At 42.0% G+C, this 20,063-nt stretch overlaps 1 protein-coding gene and 1 long non-coding RNA gene across 28 annotated transcripts in view; one reads left to right on the plus strand and one right to left on the minus strand.

Annotated features, from left to right (window-relative positions):
• The window catches only part of DOCK9 (dedicator of cytokinesis 9), a 327,271-nt gene that overhangs the window by 246,064 nt on the left and 61,144 nt on the right, over positions 1-20,063 (plus strand). For 13 of the 27 annotated variants that reach the window (XM_078070150.1, XM_078070157.1, XM_078070149.1 and 10 more), the window contains exons 40-48: positions 346-483; positions 597-779; positions 2,581-2,694; positions 2,791-3,006; positions 4,497-4,554; positions 5,467-5,544; positions 7,805-7,911; positions 19,056-19,178; positions 19,897-20,010. In XM_078070150.1, coding sequence (XP_077926276.1) covers positions 346-483; positions 597-779; positions 2,581-2,694; positions 2,791-3,006; positions 4,497-4,554; positions 5,467-5,544; positions 7,805-7,911; positions 19,056-19,178; positions 19,897-20,010 — 1,131 coding nt within the window. Of the gene's footprint in view, positions 1-345; positions 484-596; positions 780-2,580; positions 2,695-2,790; positions 3,007-4,496; positions 4,555-5,466; positions 5,545-7,804; positions 7,912-8,003; positions 8,760-19,055; positions 19,179-19,896; positions 20,011-20,063 lie in introns of those variants that run through there. The other 14 variants (XR_013446892.1, XM_078070162.1, XM_078070154.1 and 11 more) reach the window with 5 other exon arrangements.
• The window catches only part of LOC144381556 (uncharacterized), a 28,447-nt gene continuing 15,894 nt past the window's right edge, over positions 7,511-20,063 (minus strand). Inside the window, exon 2 of the long non-coding RNA XR_013446893.1 lies at positions 7,511-8,108. This is a non-coding gene — a long non-coding RNA (uncharacterized LOC144381556). The remainder of the gene's footprint in view (positions 8,109-20,063) is intronic.

Consider the following 20,063-nt stretch of genomic DNA (forward strand, 5'->3'; position numbering starts at 1 on the left):
GATCAGGTCATGATCTCTGGGTCGAGGGATCGAGCCCCAAGTTGGGCTCCATGCTCAGCATGGAGTCTGCTTGTCCTTTCTGTCCCTCTCTGCCCCTCCTCCCACTCATGCTTGCTTTTCTCTCTCTCTTAAATAAAATAAACTCTTTAAAAATAAAAAAAAAAACTCTCCAAAACAGAAATTTAGTTACAGGTTTATTCGTACTACATGAGGATTCTATGTTTTCCTGGAGATTCGTGGCAGAGTTTAAATTATAAGTTGTCTTAGTACCTGGGATGTTTAACCTTTGAGGAGTAGGCATGTCTGGTGTGTCTCACTAACCAAGCTGTCCTTGTGTGTTCTCAGAACCAGCTCCTGGCTGACCATGGACATAATCCTCTCATGAAAAAAGTTTTTGATGTCTACCTGTGTTTTCTTCAAAAACATCAGTCTGAAACAGCTTTAAAAAATGTCTTCACTGCCTTAAGGTCATTCATTTATAAGGTAAGCTGCTTCCTTGGGGGAAGCCCTCGTTGAAGATCATCCTGTCTGCTTTGCACCTGGAGTTGAAGGGCGCACTGATCTCCACCTGCCCTTGCTCTCTGGCGTTCACCTAGTTCCCCTCGACGTTCTACGAAGGGAGGGCTGACATGTGTGCAGCTCTGTGCTACGAGATCCTCAAGGGCTGCAACTCGAAGCTGAGCTCCATCAGGACTGAGGCCTCCCAGCTGCTGTACTTCCTCATGAGGAACAACTTCGACTACACTGGAAAGAAGTCCTTCGTCCGCACACATTTGCAGGTGCGTGTAGTTCACTCTGCAGCGCAGTTGTGTTCTGTGGGATTCTGTGTTAGCAGGAAGACTTCGTCGCATTCACCCGTTTACCTCAGTGTACGTAGGGCAAGATCTGGCCTTGAGATGGAAAACTGGAAAGTCACATTTACTGGTTTGGTTTATTTCGTTCTCTACATTGTAAGATTTGGGCCCAAAGTGCATTTCTGTTGGTAAATTGACTTTTTAAATATTGACTCAATATTGGACTGACTGAAATTCCATTGAATCACCATCTATTAGAATCTGCATGAGGGTGCCTCATAGCAGACATCTTAGGTAAAACACAGAAAGTCCAAAATGGTTCTTTAAAAAAAAAAAATTCTATTTATTTACTTGAGAGAGAGTGAGCACAGAGGGAGAAGCAGACTCCCTGCTGAGCAGAGAGCCCAGCACAGGGCCCGATCCCAGGACCCCAAGGTCACGACCTGAGCTGAAGGCAGACTCTTAACCGACCGAGCCACCCAGGCGCCCCAAAGTGGTTCTTTTCTGTCTTCCATATACTGACACACCTGCAATCTCTCCAGAGTCAAAATGTCCCAAATGCTCTGCTCTGGGAACCATGCAAGATATGGAAAAGTCTTATGTGGTTTTGTAGGCTCTCTTTTTCTGTAAACTCATGTAGGAGTGCCTTCTCCATCTCTGTGTTTATTCCTTTTTTAAACAAATACTTACTGTTTGCAAACTATGTGCTAAGATTCATGGATACAACCATGAACAAAAAAGAACACTCTCCTGGCCCTCATGGAGTGTTCACACTCCATGTGGACACACTTCCAGTCTGCTGGAAAACAGACAAACCCCGAAGCTCTTCTCAATACACTGTCCCCAGTGCTGTAATAGGGGAACTTGAGTGCACTGAGGAGGGGAGGGGCATCTGGCTGGGGCAGGGAGGCTTCTAGAAGATGTGAAAGTTGAATAGGGGTTAGCAGGTTTGGAAGGTAAGCATGTTCCAGGCGACGGATGCCCAAGGGGAAGGGCCTGTCCAGGGAACTGGAGAAGGTCCTTACAGTGAAGTAAAGAATATGGGTGAAAACAACTTGAGAAGACGTCATTGCATATTTGGAGGGATCGCCTGGACTATTGCTGAGAATGGATCAAGGGAGTCAAGGCCTTAGCTGGAAAGACTTTGGGGAAACCATGGTCAAATCCAGGCCAGAGGGGATGGTGTCTTGGACCAGGTATGGTAAGGTTAGAAGAAGGGGAGAATGAGTTGACAGTACTTATTGATTGATGGTACCTGGGGATGGTGAAGGAAAAGGAGGGAATAAAGATGGAATCCATGTTTTAGCTTGAGTGACTGGGCAAAGGCAGAGCATATCACAGACACCAATAAAGACAGATCCCCCCCCCCATTGCATAGTTAATATGTATATGTTTTAATAAAAAATGCAAAGGACAGTCCACTTATTGAATATTTAGTGGGTATACATTCAAACCAGTTAACCAAGGAGGTAAATGATAAGGTCTCCCTGTTTATTAGAGAAAGTAAGTGACTATCCAAATGATACAGGCTTATCTGATTCTCATGCCTCTACACTTTCCTGATGAGCATTTTGCTATGCAAACAAAATACTTAAGGATAGCAAAATCATCTTCTGAAATGATTCTTGGAAGGGAAGAAGATGACTCAGACATTGTTTCCTGCACTGGAATGATCTGTGCTCAAAACTTTGCCCTGTCCTCATGCACATCCTAACTGAAGGCAGGAGCCAAGTCTGGGGAGTCATTTGAAGGTGAAATTATTTGTTCACATTTGTGTGTCCCTAAGGTCATTATTTCCGTCAGCCAGCTGATAGCAGATGTTGTTGGGATCGGGGGAACCAGATTCCAGCAGTCCCTGTCCATCATCAACAACTGTGCCAACAGTGACAGGCTCATCAAGGTGGGTGACCCTCAAGACTGCCTCATCATCTAGTATGGATGCGGAGAGGCAGAACACAGCTGAAAGCCACGTGTCCTTCTTCCACCCTTGTTTTAGCACACTACCTTTTCCTCGGACGTGAAGGACTTGACCAAAAGGATACGCACAGTTCTGATGGCCACCGCCCAGATGAAGGAGCATGAGAATGACCCGGAGATGCTGGTGGACCTCCAGTACAGTCTGGCCAAGTCCTACGCCAGCACTCCCGAGCTCAGGAAGACATGGCTGGACAGCATGGCCAGGATCCATGTCAAGAATGGGGATCTGTCTGAGGTAGCCCAGCAAGACTCCCTCGAGCTGGGTTTTTGGGAAAACTATGTCTCATTCACTAAAAGAAGCCAATTTTAAGAAAAATTTCCCAGTAATCGAAAGAAGTGATACTTCAACAGTGTTAGGCTTGGGGTTGCTTCACAACTTCTAAGCATCTCAACAGTTTACAACACTGTAAGGAAATGTTTCTGTCACAGGAGAGCATTGTTTGAAAGCTCTTAGAAAGCATCCATGGTCACATACACACCTGCTAATTCAAGTGCACTCCGTTTCTGCATTAAAACTCCTCTCTAGTTCTAAAATTCAGCTCTTTTATGATGAAATTTAATGTTCCTGTTACTAAAGTAATGATAGGACGTTGCTTTTTCCTGTTGGAGGTAGTCCATTGTCATCTGTGGATGTGGTAGGCCTCAGAGCGCTGCCCATGTAGAGCGTGTTTCCAGAAGTAGACAGGGTGGGGGCAGGGAGTTGGGTGTGTGGTCTGTCCCCAGAGACAGAGCAAATCCAACACTTACTCACTGTGATGAGCCCATTTTTCACCCCTCTGTGCCTCCATCTGTAAAAGGGGGAGACATTAAGGAAAGCAGTGGGCTGTATGGCAGGTTCTGTGTTCTTCTGAAAACTGTTTACGATTTGGGCCTAAAGCATTTAGGTATGGTCAGCAGTATTACCAAAGAAGCATGATTTTACTTTTAAACTTCGGTAATTGCCTAAACTAGTACAGTTATGTTCTACATCTGAAAATTTTATGTAACTGTTTTTACGTATTGATTATTCAAGAAGTCCATTCTGTTTGACCATAAATTTAATCTAAACTACATATTAGCATAATGAAAGTGAATTACATATTACTACTACGAGTAATTTTTCTATCATTCTGACAAAGAACCAGGGGCTCAGTCATTAGAATCAGGTTCATTTCCAACAGCTCTTTTTTATACCACTGTGGCAACTTTGTTAAAAAAAATTTTTTTTATTTTTTTCTTTCATTTTAAAGTGTTTAGAATGTTATCTAATTAACATTAAGTTGTAATTTTGGTTTAGAATTCTATGTTGGGAAGCAATTGCTACATCTTTTTTTAAGCTGAGAGAAAACTATTAGCTGCTGAAATTTGAGCAGTTCTCTCAGAATCTAGAAAGACACATGCCTTTTCTTCAAATGGTCTTCTTTTTATCTTAAGAGAAATGATGTGGAAATCATCAATATAGTAAGAAAAAAATGCTTTTTTTAATCTCTTATATTAAAATTTAGTAATTCTAAACAGAAATGAGCCTTAGCAAACTTACTACCATTTGTCTCAATTTGCAATGTATTTCAAAACTTCAGTTTATGTGAATTGTTCCAGTTTTTTCAAAAGGTAAGATGTCAGCTCTTAGGAACCCTAGTTTCCTTGAGATCTAATACAAGTACATGCAGTCACTAGATTTCTGTCTGGGAGCATTCTGATGCGCTCTGTACATGGTGATTCTGAAGCACGTGTCTTTTATTGTAGGCAGCGATGTGTTATGTCCATGTCACAGCCCTGGTGGCAGAATATCTCACACGGAAAGGTGAGGAAGGATTCCTGTGTTTTGTGAAATGAATATAAAACTATACAAAGCAGCAAAGACAAGTGGGAGCCATTCAGAAAGATTTGGAGGTGGGGGGTGGGGGGGGTTGGATTTGGGTGTGTGTGTGCGTGTGCACGCGCGCGCGCTGTGTTCATTGTTTTATTCACTGGTAAGACATTGGCTTGGCTTGGTAGGCACAGCAGAGGTGCCAATATCAAAAACAAAACTAGATGGCATGTTATTATGTAACCTTTAACTAATGGCTCTATCTTGCAAGAACTAGTTAATGAGCTTTACATCTGGGTGTCCTTGACTGGCCAATGTTGAGCTGAGAGAAGATTTATTTTCCCTTCAGATAGTTCCCACTGGAACGGTTTTATCAATCAAATGACAGTTTTAACAGGAGATTATCAGACAACGTTCTTTTAGAACCACAGCCCAATTGGCTTTATTATGTGGGTAGGCAGCCTCACTGGCCAGAAACCTTACCTCCCCAGGGAAGGAGAGGGCAGGAGTGTGTAAGTGCGCTCTTTTATGCATTATATGTTTGTTCCCAGTTGAGCAGTCCATGAATTCTTTCATGGGTTCTTTTGGTTAAACACCAGTTGCTCATTTCCATTTCGAAATCAAGAGATTTTAGAAAAGCTGCTCATGCGTGCCTGTGTCCTGGAGCGTACTTACAAGAAGTCCGTTTGCAAAGTGAGAAATAGTATAAAGTCAGACGCCAGGGCCAGGGAATTTCTGTATTTCTAGTCCAGCTGGCTATTTAGGATGGAATTGAAGGGAATCTAGGCTTGTCATACATCAGAGCCCAAAAGAAAAAGAAATTGAAGAGGGTTTCCATATTCTCTTGCTACTAGCATGATTTGCTGTTGAGACCTTTTGTCAGGTAATACATTTCCTCGTGTTTAGAAGCAGACATAGCCCTCCGTCCGGAGCTGCCCCTCTTCCCCTCCAGCCACAGCACCTGCCAGAGGAGGCGCCGGGGAGGTGAGCCTGAGGGTGGGCCCGGCCCCCAGGGCCCCAGCTGCCCCATCCACCTGACACTTAGAGGTGTGGGGATTTTCCCTTGCAACTCTGCATGGATAGACTTGGCTCTCCTTCCTTCTTTTTCTCTCCATTTCCATGGCACATGTTCCTATGCAAGGAGAGGAAGCGCTTGGGCCACCCTTGTAGTTACTTCACTGGAGCTGAGGCGTATATTTTAAATATACTCTCTACCCAGAAACCTGGGGGGTTGGCTTCTATAATTTTGCTTTTTTGTATGTTAATGTATCCTCAAGCTCCTAGATTAATACTTGTCACAGGGGAATCTTTTGTCTCAAGGCTTGGAAACTCTGACCGTCGTGCAGCAGAAGAATCTCTGCCTTCACAAATCTACTTTTTTTTAAATTATTATTATTACGTTCAGTTAGCCACTGTATCATACAAAATTAGTTTTTGATGTAGCGTTAAATGATTCATTAGTTAAGTATAACACCCAGTGCTCATCACAGCACATGCCCTCCTTAATGCCCATCACCCTGTTACCCCCTCCTCCTACCCTCCTCCCCTCTGAAACCTCCAGATTGTTTCCCGGGGTCCATAATCTCTCATGGTTCATCTCCCTCTCTGATTTCTCCCCCTTTGGATTTCCCTCCCTTCCCCTATGGTCCTCCGTGCTATTACTTATGTTCCACATGAGTGAAACCATATGATAATTGTCTTTTTCTGCTTGACTTACTTAACATAATCCCCTCCAATTCCATCCATGTCAATGCAAATGGTGGGTGTTCATCATTTCTGATGGCTGAATAATATTCCATTGTGTATATGTACCACATCTTCTTTATCCATTCATCTGTTAAAGGGCATCTCGGCTCCTTGTGAACATTGCTGCTATGAACATTGGGGTGCACATGCCCTTTCTTTTCCTCACGTCTGTATCTTTAGGGTAAATACCTAGTAGTGCAGTTGCTGGGTCATAGGGTAGCTCTATTATTAACATCTTGAGGAACCTCCATACTGTTTTTCTTAGTGGCTGTACCAGCTTGCATTCCCACCAGCAGTGTAAGAGGGTTCCCCTTTCTCCACGAATCTACTCTTTCAAGTCGTGGTTTCAAAATACTCTGTGTTCCTCTTTTTCCCAAAATATGGGAGGTCTCAATTCAAGTTTTGGGTTCTGTTTTGCTTTATTATAAACAGTGACCTCAAAATAGAGTAGCAGGACGTTTCAAGTCCTTCTGTACTTGATCGTTTTTGCTGACATTGTCTAACTGACATACGACTTTTCCCCAGTGACTCCAAGATGAGTGAAGGCCCCAAATGGGCCATTATTGCTTAAGGGGTTTATCATTTTTTTTTAAAGATTTTATTTATTTATTTGACAGAAAGACAGAAAGAGCACAAGCCGGGGGAACACCTGAGGGAGAGGGAGAAGCAGGCCGAGCAGGGAGCCCAGTGTGGGGCTCGATCCCAGGATCCCTGGGACCATGAGCCAAGCTGAAGGCAGACACTTAACCAACTGAACCACCCAGACGCCCCAAGGGTTTATCCTTATCCCGGTTATTTATCCCAGCTCCACCCTTATACGATTTCCCCTAGAGAATTAGAGTGCTTAGGCCCCTGCAGTATTCATGCTGCCGGTGCTCCTGCTCTTCGGTTGTGGGGAGGACAGGAGGCCCATCCTTACCCCTCAGGCAGCAGATGTGGAACCAGCTAACAGCCTCTCAGCTCATGGCTGCGGCTGGTGAGTTACCTCTTGGCAGACTGCTCCATGAAGGAGAAGAGCAAGTTCTCATCTGAGTTCTGGGTTACCCTCAGCCACGGTGGGAGAGGTGACAACTTGAAGGAAACAGTTCTGTTTGAGTCATGTTTCTCTTTGATTGGCTTTGGCTTTATTTTTCTTGGTATCTGAGCATGGGTCACCGTAGCAAGTCAAATTACTGTTGTTATTTTAAAAAACTACTAATTTGGATCCAGTCCCTGTTTCAGTTTATTTATAGTTTATTTAAAGGTTGCATACATTTTAATAAAGGTGGTGAAAAATTAAAAGAATGAGGGAAGAACTGAGGGAGGAGAACGCTAGGTATGAGGAAGCAAATGAAGAGAAGCACACAGTGGCTCCCTGTGAGAACAGTGGCCTGAGACATAAGAGACTTCAGAGTTCATTGTCTCCTTCAACACAGAAACATGGCGGCAGGAAGAACCCTCAAGGTCCGTCCACTTACGGGTTCCTGACTGGCTCTCTCCCCTGCTATGTCCATTCTAGGCATGTTTAGACAAGGATGCACAGCATTCAGGGTGATTACCCCAAACATAGACGAGGAGGCCTCCATGATGGAAGACGTCGGAATGCAGGATGTCCATTTCAACGAGGTGAGCACCTCGGCTGGCGGGGGTCTTCAGTCCGTGAGTATCTCGGGGGCGGCTGTGCTCTGCCCGCACATCACACAGTGGTTTTCTCTCAGCAGCTGCCGCTGCCCGTTTCGCTCGGACTAAACTAACGCTCCAGACGGCTGAAAGAGAGCAGTGATAGCTCTGCCATCCCCCTTTCTAGGACTTCCTCCTTTTCTCTGGAAAGACAGTTTGAGGAGCTAGTTAGGAGCGAGGTGAGGCTAAGAGCTCAAACACGTGTGGGAAAAGGTCTAGTATTTTGACCATAAGGTTTCTCATTCTTTCTAGCCATTAATTTCTCCAGCTCATGGGTTTTATTGCTATTTTAATCTTTTATTAGCATCATACTCTAACCAACTGAACTAACCGACCACTCAGACTTTTAAATCAGTGTCCCCCACCTGACCTCTCCCCTGTGTCTGCAGACACGCAGAGCCATGAGAGGCCAGACCGGGCTCAGGGGCTCAGAGCGGCCCAGTTCGCGGCCTCACTTGCGTGCCTCAGCCCAGAGTCTTCTCACCCTCGGTGAGACTCGGAACACCCTGCCCCCCCCACCCCGGTAGAGAGCAGAAGGTTCAGCGTTAGATCACTGTGGCAGTTCCTGCCCCACTCTTGCCAAAACAGGATTACCTTGCAGCCACTTACTGGGAACCAGAAAGCTTTAAAATAAAGCGAGGAATTGGAACAAACGCCAGCTGTCTGCCTATGTTCCCTGAGTTTCCTCTTCGGTCACTGTCCGTCAAAGGGCTTTCCCTGTGCACCTGCCTCCCCTCAGCTCAGAGCCGAATGGAACAGTCAAGGGAAGCTTGTCGATCCTGCCTGTCTTTTAAATAAAGAAAAATAAAATTGTCTGTTTCTTCGTGTGGAGAGAAGGAACAGAGAAAGAAGTAAATGTCTTCTGCCTCTGTTGTACTTGTTTTTATGAGGTGGACGTCCTACAGTTACTACTATGACTTTTAATCATGCTCTTGCCAGTAAGTAGGGTCACGAACACACATCCTCCCTGACATTAACCAGGCCGAGAATCAGTTCAAAGTGTGGTTCAGGAAGCCTTGGGGTCCCCGAGACCCTTTCAGGAAGTCTTTGAGGTCCCTCCTTTTCCAACCGAATGTCTGTGTGAAGCTGAACTTGCTTTGTATACATCATCCAAAGCAGCATGTTGAACAGATTGAATGCAGAAGCAGGTATGAGAATGCGGGTTTCTCCTATGATGTCAGACGTTAAAGAGAGTTGCAAAAATGTAAAACAGTGCTACTCTTTTCCCTCATTTTTTGGGGGGAGGAAAATGTTACATTTTTCATTATTTTTTCATTAACATGTAATAAATTTATTATTATCTTAATTAGATTAATAAATCTTTTAGCATTTTCCAGTTGCCATTCCTAATATTATACATATGGAGAGATAACACCCATATACATAAAAGTTCTCAGTAATTTTTAAGGAATTCTCAATAATTTTAATTATATATATATACATATATATATATATATAAAGGGGTCTTAAGCCGCCATAATTTAAGAACCACTGTCATAAATTGTCTAGTCTCAAATGACCTTCTAAATCAAAAAGTAAACATGAGAAAGAAGGATAATATATGGAGTGCAGTACACATTTAAATATTAAAGTAATTTTAACCATGATAGATAAAGTTTTCTAGGAATCCCAAAGGAAAAAAAAACAATTATTACATGGCATTGACAGTTCAGCTGTCTCTCTACCTTGAAACGCCTGGGCAGATGGTAATTTTTAATTTTTGCTCTGAAGTGTGAAGCCTGTCACTGAGACAATAAGGCTTGCACACTCTTGGCCTTGAACTTCAAGGCGAGTGTGACTGGGTTTTTCTCTGAGAAGAGACTCAAATGTATTGTCTCCTTGCAGAAACCACCCTTGTCCAACCCGGTACCTAGACAGACCTCTGGAGTACAGCATTTTGTTTAGAATTTGATAAGGAAAGCAATGGTGCCAAGAACAACTAAAGGTTTGAAAGTAAACAGTTCTCAGTAACCTGTCCTGCGGGGATGATAAAATGAAGTAATAGGCTGGAGTAATCACTGCAGGCTAGAGCATCAGCCGAGGAAATCAAGCTCAGGAAATTTGTGAATGGCACCCAGCCTGAGTGATAACTAAACATGTGAGAGGGGTAACTTTATCAGTGATTTCCAGAATATGGATTTTCCACCCTGTCCTTGAAGCATAAAGTTGGTAAATGTTTAACAAGGTCCATAGTACGCGACGATCTATAACGATTAGGATATGACACGGTGGGATTATAAAGTCCTAAGCAACCCCTGCATGTCAAGATTGAAACTAGCTGGGAGTTGAAAGAAGAACATGTTCCAAAAGCCAGAAAAGCAGAAATTGCTACCTACATTTTTGCTTTGACTATCAGGATGTTTCAAGAAAAAGAGGAAGTTGAACGTCTCTCTCCCAGAAAGAGTTTTGGAGAAAGCTGAAAGGAATAGGTGTGTAACACATAGCTTAATAAAAATTATTGCTCTTTTAATCTGCATTATTAGATGTACTTAAATGCTTTGTGCGCTCTTAACATGATTTTCGTGGAGCTGCATAAGAACACACAATTCTCCTAGCGACAGACCTCAGATGGGTTTTTATTGATCACGGTTCATCTTCCCTGACTCTGATCTAAAGAGCAGACTGCCTCCCAGCTGCTTTTGATTAGATAAAAAGAAACATCCCATTCCTGTTTACAATTCTGTTACGCAAGTTAGAGCCTGTGCAGATTGAAGAATTCTGAGTCCCCTGTGTGTCAAAACTCCACACAGCCCATGAAGTTTTGAGATTCCTCCCTCAGGATCCCATGTAGAAATAGGCAGCACAGTCGGGACATTGAAGAAAGGCTAATAAATGGACTACTTTGAAAAAGTTTGGACAGGGTATAGGGAAACCAACAAGTAATATTGCAGTACCCTCGAGGTTAGCAACATCTGGGGTACCACCTCTCACCCTGTGGGCTAGGGGAGGGGGGAGGGAGAAACTCCACGGGGGGGCCACCTGACAGGTTGTAGGGGAGAGCTCAGTCCCATACCCTGGCAGGGAGGGACATGTGCGTAGCCACCCCATCCTCACTCTCCGCCTGCCCTCCAGGCTCCTACTGGACCATCCATTGGCTGAACTCAGCCAGGAGCCAGAGGACAGGCAGCGCAGCCCGCAGGCCAGCAGTCCTGGTGCATCAACCTCCCAAAGCCCAGAGCTAGGAAGGACGGGTCAGGAGGGACTTTGGAAGGGGAAATAGAAAATACAGTCCATGCTCACTATTTGCCCACTTGCCAAAATTTCTTTACAACCCCCAAATCAATATCCATGGAGGCACTTTTGTGGTCATGCAGGTCATTGCAGTAGGGACTAGTGAACTTCGCCCATGGACTGGTCTAACTGGTCTACCCTTGGCTCATACCAGGACTTACTGGCCCACTTCATTTTGCAAATATTTACTGAGCTTCCTTAGCACTGAACTAGGTGCTGGAGATAGAAATGTGAGCACAGTGTGGTCTCTGCCCTAGCACACTATACTGCATGCAGCGCTTTCTTCCCGGTGAGGAGAAACACCAAAACCACGGTCCCTTACAGTTTGAATTGGAAGTTGTCTGAGTTCTTTGTGACCTGGAAATTTCTGTATTTACATATATTGATTCATTCCATAAACTAGCTGTGTTCCATGTGGTAGCTTAGGGTTATATAAGTGATGTGCCTGCCTCAGGAAGCATCACCTGGTTCAGTAGTCCTCAAATTTTAGTATGCTTAGTTAGAAATTACTTAGATTCCTGTCACAGATACAGATTTCCAGTCTTCCCACTCTGCCAGGCCCCAGATTCAGTTGGTTGAGTGTGGTACTTGGGAATCTGTATTTTAAGCATCACAAGTGATTATTTTGCTGCAAAGGGTTTTCAGCTCTATCTTGAGCAACAGTAATATGGTGGCCATGTGAATTAAGCCATAAAGTATGCCATTGCCCACGCCTGGTCACACATTTATGTTATTTTTTTTTTTTAAAGATTTTATTTATTTATTTGTCAGAGAGAGGGAGAGAGAGCACAAGCGGGGAGGAGAGGGAGAAGCAGGCTTCCCGCGGAGCAGGGAGCCCAATGCGGGGCTCGATCCCAGGACCCTGGGATCATGACCTGAGCCGGAGACAGATGCTTAACTGACTGAGCCACCCAGGCGTCCCCGTTTACATTATTTCTAAATGGCAGATAATAGGGATAACATCTAGCTTCATAAGTAAGGTTAGATTAATCAATGCTAGATGGAAAAATCGGCATTTAAATAAAAATTTTCAAATACCCTGAACATATACAGGCTCCTGTAAGTGTTTTTGTGCACACACATACACGCCCATATACGACATTAGTGTGCTGTTCCCACAGACAGGTGCCCGGTGACCTCAGTCGCATCTCTGGGGCACACTGAAAAATGGAACTGACTAATTACAGTTTAAACAGTTGTCTCAGTTGCTCATGAGCTTGGTGCACTGAGATCTTCTTAAGCTCAGTCTGATAGCATAAAATGTGAGCTTTCCAGATGCATAAAGTTCATCGAGGGTTTTTTTTTTTCCAACCAGTAATTACTTACTGTTCTTTGCGTGTATTGGCAATTTAGAAGATGTATCTTGGCATTTAAATTTTAAGCAAGGTGATAAAACCATCAAGCTTTCTGTATAACCACCATTCAAGGTTATCACTATCTGACCATTGTCTGGATTAGCTCTGATTTTCAGGTGCGGTGATTGCTGGGAATTCTAAGTAAATTAATACATGGAATTTCTGCTGAGAATATCATTCATATATGCCCCAGTGTTTAATTACTATGACGTCATAGTTCCTATGACTCTATAATTTTGTGTTGACGTATGGTCTCTCAAACTGAACTGTGATTACTGGTTCTTTCTTTTTTTTCTTTTACTTGTTATTTCTGTTCAAAGAATTATTACTTGATGCACCAGCTCTAAATGTCTAGGTATATATAGAGTTGACATTAGCCTGAATAATTTATCTTACTAAATTAAACTTTGGTGTTCAGTAATCCATACTCTCTACTTTTATGAGAGGGCTCTTTTCTTATAGAAGCTATTTTTAGTTTTTTTTTTTTTAAGATTTATGTATTTGAGAGAGAGAGTGGAGGAGGGGCAGAGGGAGTGACTCTTCAAGCAGACTCCCTGCTGAGCATAGAGCCTGATGTGGGGCTCTCTCCCACGATCCATGAGATCATGACCTGAGCCGAAACCAAGAGTCAGACACTTAACTGACTGAGCCACCCCGGCACCCCTTAGTTTGTTTTTGAGTAAAATCTATACAGACATTGCTTTTTGTAGTATATATTATCATTTCTTTATAATAATAACTGATATCAGACTGATAAACTATAGATCTGCCTCCTGAATCAGAAAAAAAGATAAAATAACGTCCAGTAGCATGTAAAAGTTGATGATGTGCTATTTCCTAATTCCTGATTGCCATAAAATTGTGATACTTATTTCAATTATTTACTAAGCTCTGTTGGCTTTATCAAATGTTTTCCAACCATTCTGGAGGAGTTTCCCTGGTCAAAGTCCATCTTTCTGAACGAAATATGACAGATTTTTCCACAATTAACTCAGTTGCCTATAGTATTGATAGGCTACTTGAATTCAGGTTTCAGTGTTATTAAACTTTTCACATGTTTCTGGTTTGACTGAATGAGAGTAAGAATAGTAGACTGCCAATTTGGGGCATTTGGCCCATAAATTCTATTTAATATATATTAAGTGTCTAAATCTAGGGCCATTTAAAATATACCTGAAAGGCTGCTGTAAGGATACCTTACATGAATAGACAGAAGATCATTTCAAAATCAAGTAACTTCTTCCTTATTGAATACTTCATCATTGTAGTAGTTGACATATGCCTATTTGTATTTTCATATCTCAAAGTTATCTACATTTAACTAATTTATTTTTGACATAGAAAACTTTGAGTATAGCTATTTAGTCTTTGTAAATCCTTTCCACACCACCATCCCACGCCAGCCTCATCTCTTGCCACTCGCTGATTCAGATTTTATACTCTGAATAACCCCTCAGACTACTTGTAAATTCCTCACCCACCATGCTGCCCTCTGCCCCTGAATCTTTTGCCCCTGCTCTTCCCTCTCCCTGGAATGTCTCCCCTCTCTTCCTTTCTGCTGCCACCTTTCACCTTCGCCTTACTAACTCCTGATCACTTTTAAGACTCAGTCACCACTTTCTAGAACACTGTGTGTCTCTCCTTTCCCACATTACTAGATGGATGCCGTTCCTGTCTGCATCCCTGATTGCCTGCATGTTTATCGGCACTTACCAGCATTTTTTGTAATCTCTTTATGGATCAGTCTTCATACTGGACTCTTTGAGAGCAGGAAGTGCTTTTTATTCACTGATCATTGGCCTCCCCAGTACTCACCCAGAGACACACTGACTACTGTTAAATAAATAAACCCCTACTGCTGTCAATTCAGAGCATCTGCCCTTGTGACTTGCAGTTTGGGCACGTATTTGAAATCACTGTTTTCCTCATCCTTGGTATCTTAACATGTACCTCACGTCTTACAGTTGGTGGTCATGAGTCTCTAGTATATCAGTTCTAGCTGCTCTGAAGGATAACCTCTGTGTGTCTTTGAAGGCCTCCTCCTCAAAACAAATTTCATTTGTGGCATAGCCTAATAAACCATCTAAAACCTGCCTTCCACATTTATAGAAATAGAACCATTTTTATAAATTACAGAAACTTAATTTTATTTATATAAATTTGCTTTATAACCCAATGTCAAACACAGTGCCTTGCACATAGTAGATGCTTGGTAAAATGTGTGAATGAATGAAGGAAAGAGTCAGGTTAACAATGTGGTAGTGACTACGCCTAGTTATAACTTTTATAAATCTTTGAGAAGAATTTTTAATTTTCTGTGAGATTACATTAAAACGACTCTAGATGCTTATTGTGCTGTAACTGCTACAGCATGGAATTAAGAATCTGTAGGTCTCTTCGGTCCCGTCCACAAACAGGGTATCATCATTGTGTATTCACACCTGTAGTGTGGATTATCCTATACTAGTGGAACCAATTATAATTTTTTATAGAAAGTTTACATTTCTCTTTGAACAAAGCCCAATATTGAGAAAAGGGGCCAAATGAGTAGTCTGTAAGTTAAACAAGGATAGTTTTAAAATGGGTAAAGTTCCATTTGACTTCCATTATCAGAAGAATGCTTTGGGTGTACCTATTCTCATCCCTGATGGGGAATTGAGCCTTCCAGAATTCTTCCACCTCTACCTGTAGTCCCTCAGCACCACTGAGAAGGAAGATGCTCAAAAACTACCCAGTAGCAACGTCTTTGACCTAAGGTGTGTGAGGAATGCAAGGCTTTGATAAAAGGACTGTTCACTCACTTCCCAACAGCAAAGGGCAGCTATGAATAATATTGTTATATTACTAAGAAAAATGCAGACTAATTCATTTCTCCAAGAAATTCCTAACCACCACATATGTGGGTGGCACTATGGGATATTACATAGCCCAGTGGAAGTAAGATACCAGTTTTAAAAATCACTACAAAGTAGAAAGCTAAGATTGAAACAGGAGAGATTTATTTAATTGGCCTGTGAATTTAACCACATAGTATTTATAGTTTTCAGAGCATTTTGATGGGTAAAATTTTATTTGATCCTCATGACCACCAAATTAGGTTAGACCTTTATTATATCACCAGTTTTACTAATATGGAAAGGTAAATATATTGATACTGACATTATACAGGTTTTATTTGTATGCTTTTATCTAGCTTTTTATAATCAGAGGAGTGTGAGAATTTGTCATGCTTAGCTTGGGCAGATTCTCTCATTGGAAAAGATTTGAGACAAAACTAAAAAAGATGTATGTCTTTATAATACAAATGCACAAGAAGAGATGGTATTAGAACCTTTCCTGATTTCTTCTTTCTCTATAGCTGTTACAGTAGTTACTATGTAATGTTTAGTGTTTGCACTTAAAAGACCTGCAATAAAAGTGTGAGACAACTGGTATACCTCTTTATAAGTATTGGCTCAGAGTTTAGTTACACTGATGACGGTTTTATGATTTGTATGTTGTAAACATGACATAAAAGTTAAATGCCTGGCTTTAAAGATGTTTTTTTTAAAGTCAGTATTTTCTGACAAATTGATTGACAACTGCTTTAGAAATGTTTATCTTTGAGGGGCCTAGGTGGCTCAGTCGGTTAAGCGTCTGACTCTTGATCTCACCTCAGGTCTTGATCTCAGGGTCATGAATTCAAGCCCCGCATTGGGCTCCACACTGGGTGTGTAGCCTACTTAAAAAATATATATATATTTATTTTCTTTGGATCTATAAACTGTAAGCATTAGGCCTGTGATGAAACATTAGGTTAGGAATGAAAAACAAAGGTCCTGTCCTTCATTTACAGTATAATAGAGGATACAAACATGTTTAAAGGCAACTAGCCTTAAAAGATATATTAGTGGATTTAATCTAACAAAATATAAACAAGAAAAATAAGCCATGACCAAGTGGAGTTTACCCTGGGAATGCACTGTTGGTTCAACATTAGAAAACCAATTAATATAATTCACTATATTATTCAAACTGATTGACAGATTCAGAGAGTTCTGATCAAAGTCCCTTCTGGAGTTTTGGTAGAAATTGACAAAATGAATTCTAAAATTTATATGGAAAATTGCAAAGGAAGTAGACTAGCCAAAACAGTTTTGAAAAAGTTCGAAGAGTCACGCTATCTGACTTTTAAGGTTATTATGAAGCATTGGTTCTCAATTGGGGTAATTTTGCCCCCATCTCCCAGGGAACTTTTCGTAATGTCTGGAAATGGTTTTTTAATGTCACAGTTTGGGGGAAGGGGGAAGGGAGAAGGTACTGCTCCTGGCATCTAGTCGTAGAGGCTGAGGATGCTGCTGAACATTCTGTAGTGCACAGGACAGACTCCAGAACAAAGAGTTGTGTGGCTCAACATATCATTAGTGTCACTGTGGAGACACCCTTCTGTAAAGCTGTAGTAGTAATCCCAACAGGGTGGTATTGGCACAAGGTTGGACATCTCTATCGTTAGAACAAAATAGAGAAGCCAGAAATAGACCCACACACATGTGGTTCAGTTGAGTTTTTTTCCCAGTCATTCAGATAATATAATTTATTTTCTTTGCTTTAGTAGAGCACATAGTATATTTGATACCTAGAGAAGATCATTTTTTAACACTTCCCTTGTCTTTTTTTCTTTTTTAAATTTAATTAATTAACACATGGTATATTATTAGTTTCAGAGGTAGAGTTCAGTGATTCAGTGATAATCAGTCTTATATAACACCCAGTGCTCATTACATCACGTGCCCTCCTTAATGTCCATCACCCAGTTACCCCATCTCCCCACCCCCCCGATTTTTGACAAGGATTCAAAGACAGTTCAGTGGAGAAAGGATTGTCTTCATCAAATGGTATTGGAACAATTAGACATTCATAATAAGAAAATGACCCATACTTTACGTATATCCAGAAATTACTCCATGGATCATAGACTTAAATGTAAAACTATGAAACTTCTGGAAGAAAACATAAGGAGAAAATCTTTGTGGACTTGTGTTAAAGATTTTTTCAGTATGTAAATCACAACCCAGAAAATAAAAACTTGATAAATTAAACTTCATCAGAATTAAAAACTTCTCCTCTTCAAAAGACACTGTTAAGAAAATCCAGACATAAACCACAGGTTGGGAGAAAATTACAAACCACGTGTCTGGTAAAGGACTTTTATTCAAAATATGTAAAGAACTCTCAAAACTCAATAAACAACCCAGTAGAAAAATGAGCCAACGATTGGACACTTTGCCAAAGCTATAGAGATGACAAAGAAGCACACGAAAATTTGCTCAATGGCATTAATGAAACCCCACTCAAATAGGCTTAAACAATAAAGGTTGAGTAAATTGGCTTCAATTAGGAAATTCCAGAAAGATTGACAGCAATCAGTGTGAATGTTTAACAGAGTTATCCATGACACAGTTGCTTTGGGAAGGAGGGGGAGCTTTCCACTGTTACTAAGGCACATGGGCCCCTGCCTGGCTCTCAGGATGTCAGCCCCAGTCAGGTTCCTTGCTCCCTGTCATGTCTGGGCTGATGAAAACACTTCTGTCCCAGCTTTCCAGGACAGGGTCCTAAAATTCACCCTGATTGGCCCATTTAGGTCACATGCCCATGGATGATGAAACAATGACTGTGGCCAGGAAATAGATTTATGCTGATTAGTTTACACCTGAGCCACGTGCTCCAACCCCTGAGTCATGGAAAGTGTTAGCTCCTCCAGAGTCCAAGGACTTTAATAGAGGCTGGGTGACTACCCAAACTTCAGTAGATAGAAACCTCCAAGGAAAGGAGGAAAGGTTGTTGGTGAGGCAGGCGTCATGCCTACCATGTGACATCACTAAATTGCTCTGAGATGCTTAACCTGGGTTGAAGTCACACTTAGTAATTTCATGTCTCAGCATTGTCATTGTTTCTCAGAAAGGAAAAAAAAAATTTCCTTTTTTTTTTTTTTTAAGATTTGTTTATTTACCTTAGAGAGAGAGAGAGAACAGGGAGGAGGGGGAGAGGGGGAGAGAGAACCTCAAGCAGGCTCCCCACCGAGCGCGGAGCCCAACGGAGGGCTCGATCCCATGACCCTGAGATCATGATCTAAGCCAAAATCAAGAGTCAGACCCCAACCAACTGAGCCACCCAGGTGCCCCAGGGAAAAAAAATTTTCTAAATTATAATTATAAAAATAGAACTAACACAAATTGAGAGCCTGTGTGAAGCTATCAGTGTCTGTTTTTTCCCCGTGGTATATAACTATTACACAGGCATACAGTGTGACCCTTCATTTCTGCTTGTAAATGATTGAAAAATGGCTAATTAAAAAAGAACATAGTGGTGAGCTATTTACTACAAGTGTGGAAGTTAGTGTTTAGAAATAATGTATTTTGACATTTTCCTCCTAACCATCTTAATTGGTTAAGCATTCTGCAAAGAATACAATGTCATGTTTCCTATAACACTCTTTTCTGACCAGTGGCCTTCTTTTTTGATCAGGATGTGCTCATGGAGCTTCTAGAGCAGTGTGCAGATGGACTCTGGAAGGCTGAACGCTATGAGCTAATTGCTGACATCTATAAACTCATCATCCCCATTTACGAGAAACGGAGAGATTTTGAGGTATCAGAGTGGTTTGTTTTTTCCTGTTTGAGAGGACAGTGGGATGACACATGCACCCAAACCTTCTTACATGCAAAGAGAGCAAGCAGGCCACGATCAGAGATGACCTGTGGTCTCTGACCCTCCGTGTGATGCTGGAGGTCACCACCTGCAGAGCATTATACGTGGCCCACACGGGCCCCACCTCTATACAGATCCCAAATCTCAAAAAACAAGGATTGGTAATTGTGGCACTCCATTTTTGAAAGGTTACCAAGAACAGAATTTTATAATCACCGGGTGCCTTCTTCCTTAGAGCTGCTCCTTGCTCCATCTGCATGGGAAGCCATTGTCCCTGCCAGCCTCCCTGGGGAGGCTGTCCAGCTTCTTGTAACTTATCAGAGAAGTAGGAAAAGCAAAGACTAAAAACGTCATCATAGGACTTTACTGTCTCCGACATTTCATGTGAACTTGAAAACAGAAGGTGCTTACTGCAATGTGGAGATTTGATGGATCCTCAATATGCAAAATGGCTCTTTGGGTAGAAAATATTATAATTGAAAAATGGTTGTTACCAATTGTGCAGTCGAGACAGTCTTGATTTTGTGTGTGTGTCTGTGTGTTTTGTTTCTTTTACTCAAGTCCAAGAAATTTTTACCTCTGTGATCTCATTTAATTGTTTTAAAACTGATTCTCCTAGTTGCAAGTGGGAAGAAATGGGTTTTGTTCTGCCTTTCAGAGGCTGGCCCATCTGTATGACACACTGCACCGGGCCTACAGCAAAGTGACTGAGGTCATGCACTCGGGCCGCAGGCTCCTGGGGACATACTTCCGAGTGGCCTTCTTTGGACAGGTGAGCCTCCTCTCTGTTCTGTAGGCCCTCCTAAGTCCTTGTTTTTGTTTTTG

This window comes from Halichoerus grypus, chromosome 4 (assembly GCF_964656455.1).
Source record: "Halichoerus grypus chromosome 4, mHalGry1.hap1.1, whole genome shotgun sequence".
NCBI lineage: Eukaryota > Metazoa > Chordata > Mammalia > Carnivora > Phocidae > Halichoerus > Halichoerus grypus.